General features: G+C 38.4%; 1 protein-coding gene across 1 annotated transcript; it reads left to right on the top strand.

Moving 5' to 3' along the window:
- The first annotated feature begins 4139 nt into the window (after positions 1–4139).
- On the top strand, positions 4140–5669 carry LOC122123332 (zinc finger protein OZF-like). Its single transcript, XM_042697683.1, has 2 exons — positions 4140–4229; positions 4719–5669. The coding sequence occupies exons 1-2, from the start codon at positions 4140–4142 to the stop codon at positions 5667–5669; spliced, it is 1041 nt and encodes a 346-aa protein (XP_042553617.1).
- The last annotated feature ends 2221 nt before the right edge of the window (positions 5670–7890 follow it).

Here is a 7890-nt window from a genome sequence, read left to right as displayed (position 1 = left end):
ACAAGATTTTCTTAGTGATCAGCTTTAAGTTGCTGACATGGCTCTTAGGATTGACATTTTTTTTACCCGTAGTATATGAAAATTATTGCCTAGAGAGTTCTACAGGATTCCAGAAACAAAGAAAATTAGAGCAACACAAAAACACAAACAGATAGATGTATGGGAAACCAGGGTTCCAAAGGCTCTCTGACACTTTGTCCCTGGACATCAGAAAGCTCGCATAGTTACTGGAGTGCACACTGGGAAGATTACCATTGATAACATGCAAAATTGAAGTATCTATATTAATAGTACAATCAGAGCCACAACAGGTTGTGAGGAAAACATGTTTCCTTATTCTCCTGAGACAGAAGACTGGCGCCCAGAGAAAATGCAGACATGAAGTTCACCTTACCTAGCCTTCAAGGTGAACAGCAACTCAGTTTCAGATGCTATCTTTCCAACAGTAAGGAAAAGGCCTGAACTCCAATCTCTTAACCATCTCCAGAATTCTCTTTTAACCCTTCTGCGGCCAGCTCTCAGTTCTCTCAGTGCTGTCCGGCTGGAATTCCAACCTCTCAAATCTTTTTCCCCTTCAGCTCAACTTCAGAGTTCCATACAGAAAAGTACGTCCTTCCTCCAACTGATAAACTACAAGAAAATTTGATTTCACCTGATTCTGTTATCTTTGGTCTAACTTCATTTGTAGTGGTATTCAGTTTTGTTTTTCCATCCCACTACTTTTAAATATTTTCATTCACTGCCAGTATAAGATAGGTAGTTTTGATAAAAAAAAAAAAGAATACAGTGATGAGTTTTTCTCTATTAGAAATATCATTTGTTGTAAAATCTCACAGATATTTGCTAGGAATTGATTTTGATCTCTGAAGAATTTCACTATTAACTAACAAAAGTGGAAATATATCTTTAGGGATCTACTGGAGAAATGACTCAGGAATATTTAACACATTTGAGCATTTGGTCATATTTATCATTTTTGTCATCTTGAGTGTTCTTTGAGTCTATCTATTTGCCTCCACCTTCCATGAAGGCTTATTAAAATGAAAATCTTCTCAAGGTATATTTTATTCCCCTCCCACATATATTTTGTGTTGTAGAATGTAGGTAAAGTTTACAAACCTTCATGGTACCAGTTCTTTTTTACATAGGAAGAAATATCAGGGTATCTAAGACCATATTTCAATATTTAGTATTTAAACCAAACATGGTTAACCTAGGATATTTTTATGTGGGAACTAAATCAAATCTTTTAAGGGCCCAATAAATCATTAGCTACTTTCTGGAGTACTGTTACTGTTTTTTAACATTCATGTGGACACTGCTTTTCTTTGATCTAATAATGTTCTATGTTTTGTATGCCTTGTGATATCCTGAATGTGTTCTGCTTGCTTATGAGAGTACTTGTTAATAGAAGGTCTAAATAGGATTTATGGTGAAGCAATAAATGTAAATGCAGAGAAAATATTTGTTTAATTCATTGTTACCTACTGATATATACTAAAATTTTATCAAAAATAATAATATAATTTTTTAGACACCACCTTAGACTTAATGTCATCATGCCAGATTATTGTCTCCTTAGAATTTTTATCTTGACTCTATTGCTAGCAGCAGAAATGTGTTTGCATGCATTAGGGAATCTGTAACTTTGTATTGGTCTTGGGGCCTGAATTCTTGGCCTGGTTATTGTCCATCAGCTCTTCAGGTCAAGGTGAGTGCTCTACCACTTGAGTCACAGTGCTACTTTCAGTTTTCTGGTGGTTTATTGGAGATAAGTTTCTCATGGACTTTCCTGCCTAGGCTGGCCATGAAACTTGATCCTCAGACCTCAGCCTCCTCAATAGCTAGGATTACAGGCATAAGCCACCAGTGCCCTGCAAATCTGTGTATTTTAGTGGCCAGGTTTATGTATTGTCAAATATTTCTAATTTGCTATTTAATTTTCCCAGTGAAAAGATAACATAGCCAGCTGCAAACATTTTATGTAAGACAAAAGCATACCTGCTGCATAATGAAATTCCAGATTGGAATTCTCTTGACCCAGGTCTAATTTCTTGATGGAAATGTGCCATTACAGAAGCTGATGTCATTTGATGATGTGGCTGTGTACTTTACCTGGAAGGAGTGGCAGGATCTGGATCCTGGTCAGAGGACCCTTCATAGAGAAGTAATGCTGGAAACTTATAACAACCTAATGTCCTTGGGTGAGCAAAGGTCACTTTTATTTGGAAGATCAAGTGCTTTTATTTTAGTAGACATTTGACTATGTTATTTAGGTATAAGATTCCAGTCCATTCCCTTGTAAAAAAACTGCTAGTATAAAAGCCAGCCAAATTCAGGCCTGGGAGCTTGATGTTGTTTGCCTTTCACACTACTGCTTGAGCCACCACTCTATTTTGGCTTTTGTTTTGGGGTATATTCTGAATTTCCATGCCCAGGTTGGTTTCAAGCCTGCCTCTTCTGATCTTACCTCCTAAATGTAGGGTTAGAAATGTAAGCCTTTGGACCATTACATTTTGTTTTAAAAAAAAAAGATTACAGTCCATGGGAAGTGTCATTTCTTCCTAAGGGAAACTTCAACTTCATTATGTGTAACTCATGAGCTAATTTTATTCTCAGTCTTTAAGATTTCTAATCAGTAGTTGGACAAAAGTTCTAAACTATGATCCACTAATAGGAGACTGACTTTCCAGACTTGGGGTGATTATTATAGGTGGATCTACACTCTAGATAGAATATACATTAGTACTGTCAGCATGATCTGGAAATCAGTAGGTGAAAGTGTGAAAGTGTGTATTTGTAAGCCAAACCTGACATAGGTTGCATTGTTTCAAGCTTGGAATTCTAGATACTCTGTAGGCTGAAATCTGAGGATTTTGGTTTAAAGCCAGCAACTATAGAAAAATGAACATGAGACTCTTATCTCCAATAACCATTCAAAAACTAGAAATGTAGCCAAGACACAAACTAGTAGAATGCTAGATTTGAGCAAAAGAGCTGAGTCCAAGCCACACATTGGGAAAATAAACCCAAAGCTGGGGGAAAGTACACCATGGAGCTGTTAAGAATTGAGAAACCATGGACTGGGAAGGTGGCTCAGTGGTAGAGCCCGTGCCTTGCATGCTTGCGGCCCTGTGTTCGATTCCTCAGCACCAAAAAAGCAGAAAAAAAAAGCCAGAATTGGCATTGTGGCTCAAATGGTAGAGTGCTAGCCTTGAGTTTAGGAGGTGTGATACAGCTCCTAGGCTCAGAGTTCAGGCCCCACAACCGATCCCACCCCCCAAAAAATAAAACAATTGAGAAACCAGATTTAGGAGCAACCCAGTGAACAGGATGTCTGCAACATTACATTAATGATGACCCAGCAAGAGCAATAGTTCTCCACTATTTCTTACTCACAGGGCACTGTGTTCCTAAACCTATATTGATTGTGAAGCTGGAGCAAGGTGCAGAACCATGGATGAGAGAAGACTCAGAAGAGAATTTCACAGGTGAGTTAAAGCATCTTGAATAGTGATGTTGGGTCCAGAGCCCAGTGGGTCTGTTTATCTTGAGCTGTAAAGAGCAATAGTATTCCTAGTGCCCTTGAGTCATGTATGGAAGACAACTAGGTGATCCTTTGTCTCAAGGAATTGTCAATCCAGAATTCTCGTGGAGACAAACTGAATTTGATGTTCCAGTGTAGTTAATGTTAGCACTTCTCTTTGTCTGTAGAGAAGTCATTCATGAAGAGAAAAAGACAATAAGAAATGTAGTAAAGAGATCTCATTTTAAACTAGTGTTTTGCAGGTAGGAGGAAAATAGGATCAGGACAATTTCTTATCAGTGGTGCTGGGCATAGAGGGAGATTCAGAATGGAAGCGTTACGAGTACAGAGATGAATAATTTGAGTAAATATTTCCTTGAGAAAAATATAAAAATCTGAAATACAGAAAAACATTATTTTCCATTGTAAAATGTCAGTACTACTTTCTTAATTACTACATTGCAGAGAAATATATATATTCTGCATAAAGCAATGCTTTGATATTTCAAAATATTGTAACAGAATGTGAGGAAATATCTTTACATTAAGGAATATATGGATCTCATTTATGTTTTTGTTTATTTTTCTATTATTCATTTTAGATGTCCCAGAAATGGAGGATGTGATTAGCACCTTCCAGGAACATCACAATAAATATCTCTCTGAAGTAGCAATCATGAATAGTAACCTAGGGGAGGAAAAAGTGAGACTTATAAGAAGTTTTCATTTGAGCTCCATACAGAAGTCAGAACTGATTAAGAATAATGGGAACTCCTTAGGGATGAGGATAGAAAAGGTCACTGGCTGTCAGAGCATGGGTATTTTCAGTGAACCTGGTAAGATGTGTGCTGCATATAGTACTCATGTGTCTTCTGTAGTTGACGAATGTAAACAGTGTGAAAAGTCTTTCACTGAGAAGAAACACCCTGTTGTCCCTCAGAGAAAACACACAGGAGAGAAACCTTATGAATGTAACATGTGTCAAAAGTCTTTCACCCAGAAATCAAAGCTTACTGTCCACCAGAGAACACACACAAAAGAGAAACCTTTTCAATGTAACATTTGTGGAAAATCTTTCATATGCAAGGCATATCTTACTAGACACCAGAGAACACACACAGGAGAGAAACCTTATGAATGTAACAAGTGTGGAAAGTCTTTCACCGAGAAATCAAAGCTTACTGTCCACCAGAGAACACATACTAGAGAGAAACCTTATGAATGTAACGTTTGTGGAAAGTCTTTCATCCAGAAATCAAAGCTTACTGTTCACCAGAGAACACACACAAAAGAGAAACCTTTTGAATGTAACATTTGTGGAAGGTCTTTCTCCTGGAAGGAATATCTTACTAGACACCAGAGAACACACACAGGAGAGAAACCTTTTGAATGTAACATTTGTGGAAAGTCTTTCTCCTGCAAGGAATACCTTACTCTGCACCAGAGAACACACACAGGAGAGAAACCTTATGAATGTAAGATGTGTGGAAAATCTTTCACCAAGAAATCAAATCTTAATCTCCATCAGAGAACACATACTAGAGAGAAACTTTTTGAATGTAACATTTGTGGGAAGTCTTTCTCCTGCAAGGCATATCTTACTCTGCACCAGAGAACACACACAGGAGAGAAACCTTATGAATGTAAGATGTGTGGAAAATCTTTCACCAAGAAATCAAATCTTAATCGCCATCAGAGAACACATACTAGAGAGAAACCTTTTGAATGTAACATTTGTGGAAAGTCTTTCTCCTGCAAGGCATATCTTACTCTGCACCAGAGAACACACACAGGAGAGAAACCTTATGAATGTAAGATGTGTGGAAAATCTTTCACCAAGAAATCAAATCTTAATCTCCATCAGAGAACACATACCAGAGAGAAAACTTATGAATGCAACTTGTGTCGAAAGTCTTTCTCCCATAAAAGAAACCTTACTGTGAACCAGAAAACACACACATTAGAGAGACCTTATGAATGTAACATGTGTGGAAAGTCCTTCTCTTGGAAGTCAAGCATCAATGTCCATCAGATAATACACACAGGAAGGAAACCTTATGAATGTAACCTGTGTGGAATGACTTTCACCTGGAAGTCAAACCTCACTGTCCATCAGAAAAAACACAGGAAAGAAACCTTATGAATGTCATGATTGCGGAAAGATTTTCAGCCAGAAGCTACAACTTACTATCCACCAGAGAGCACACACAGGAGAGAAATTTTATGAATGTGACCTATGTAGAAAATCTTTCATGCAGAACATACACCTTTCTGTCCATCAGAAAAAAACCAACCAGAGAGAAATATTATGTATGTAGCAGGCATGGAAATTCTTTCACCTGGAAGGCACAACTTAACATCCATCACAGACACAAGGAGAGAAACCTTATGAATGTGACCAATGTGGAAAGACAGCTTAACACACATAAGTTGATTCACACAAATGAAATAACTTAGGATTGTACCAAATGGGAAAGTCTTTGATCTGTAAGAAAATTGAAATTGCAATACAGAACCAATACAGGATACAGACCTTATGATATAGCAGATGTGGAGTCCTCGAACTACAAGACACAGCTCAGGGTTCATCACAGAACACACAAAACACACAGACACACATACACCCTCACACACAAAGAGGAGAAAAATCATATTTAGAAAAATTGGAAAGGTTTTCTAGAAAAAGTCATAACAGTAGTAAAGTCTTTCTTGGAGGGGTAACAATGCTTGATAGAAAATGTATTAATGACCTAACTCATATAATGGTATAACCAATCGATACAATATCTTTACAATAAAATATATATTTAAAAAATATGATGGATTAATAAAGACTAGAATCTCTGCATTTTTTGGGGGGGAGGTCCGGTCGTGGGGCCTGAACTCTGGGCCTGGGCGCTGTCCCTCAGCTCTTCAGCTCAAGGTTAGCGTTCTACCACTTGAGCCACAGCACCACTTCCGGCTTTTTTTTTCTTTTTGCTTATGTGGTGCTGAGGAATCGAACCCAGGGCCTCGAGCATGCAAGGCAAGCGCTCTACCACTGACCCACCTTCGCAGCCCTGCATTTTGTCTTGGGGGAGAACCCCAAAGTGTCTTCAGTGCTTGCACTTTTCTTTAATTAATCACTGGTGATGAAAAACTTGTGATTGATTCACTCTTAGCCCATTTATTTGTTCTGCTGAGTGAGCTATAATAAAAGACCAGTGTGGACGATGTGTCGCACCTGTGTTATCTCATAGAGGGCCAAAGTAGATATGACATTAGGGGAAATAATCAAGCACACAAAGATATTGATCAATCTCTCTCAAAAATTGAAGTTAACAAAGGAATAAAACCATCTGCCATTGGGCTACACCATCACTTCTAGACCCTGAGAGGAAGGAAGGAAGGAGTAGGGAAGTGAGAGATGGAAAGAGGAAGGGAAGAAATGAGGAAGAAGGAAGAAATAAACTATTCAAAAGAAGAATGTTTAATTTTTGGTGAATTTGAGAATTATTGTTTCAGAGGTGGAGCTCAAGAAATATGGCTTTTACAAAAAGCAAATATTTGAATGTTTACAAAACGATAAAGAGGATGTAACATTTTATAAATTGATTTAATAATACAGTAATATTAAGTAAGGAGGTCAGGTGTGGCTGGTGCCCTATTGGCCACTTGGTAGATGGTGGGGTCTGGCATCTTGTTTTCATGCAGGGGGAAGGAAATGCCCCATCCATCACTTACCTCCCAACTGATGGGTGTGGCTGGATCCCTGTAAGCAGGCATGGGCATTTGGCTGATGTTACTCAATCTGAAAGTCCAGTGCCTGGAATGGGAATTTCCTGTAGACCTGCCTCCTGCTTAGGCCCTATTTAGGCCGGACCAGCAGTGGCACCAGATGCCATGCCACATGTCTCTGTAATCATGTCCTGTGTGCTTTCTCCTGGCTTGTCTCTCGTCATCTGGTGTCCCAATTCATCACTTTCTTGGTGCTGATTGGTTTCTGGGTGCTGTTTTTATTCTCTCCCCCCCTTTCTGTCCTATTTCCAAGCTGTCTAAGTGTATTTGTGGACTGCAAGTCTTTGTTAGAACAGGCTGCTTGCAGACTGCTAGCTGTGAAATCCACTCCAGTATTCCATCTACCATAATGTGGCTTTGAACAAATATAGTGTCTTCTTTTACAGAAACAGAAAGGTTGACCTGAATTTAGAATTTCTAGAGTCAAGATCGATGCCACTGTATAGTTATGTAATTAAAGATATCCTGCAGGTATTTAGAAACAATTTCTGTTACATCAGAAAGAGCTTAATTAATAAACCAAGACCAAGGCTCCAGATCCTATATAAGCCAGTCATTCTAGATATGTCTAGAGCTGTTTGGTTACA

The sequence above is a fragment of the Dipodomys spectabilis genome, unplaced genomic scaffold, assembly GCF_019054845.1.
Source record: "Dipodomys spectabilis isolate Male_0828 unplaced genomic scaffold, ASM1905484v1 ptg000227l, whole genome shotgun sequence".
In the NCBI taxonomy this organism is placed as follows: Eukaryota; Metazoa; Chordata; class Mammalia; order Rodentia; family Heteromyidae; genus Dipodomys; species Dipodomys spectabilis.
This window is presented reverse-complemented; position numbering and strand designations above follow the sequence as displayed.

Coding starts and splice junctions, on each gene's coding strand:
- LOC122123332 (XM_042697683.1), top strand. CDS start 4,140: ATGGAGGATGTGATTAGCACCTTCCAGGAACATCACAATAAATATCTC. Junction 4,230..4,718: donor GTAACCTAGGGGAGGAAAAA/GTGAGACTTATA, acceptor ACTGTCCACCAG/AGAACACATACTAGAGAGAA.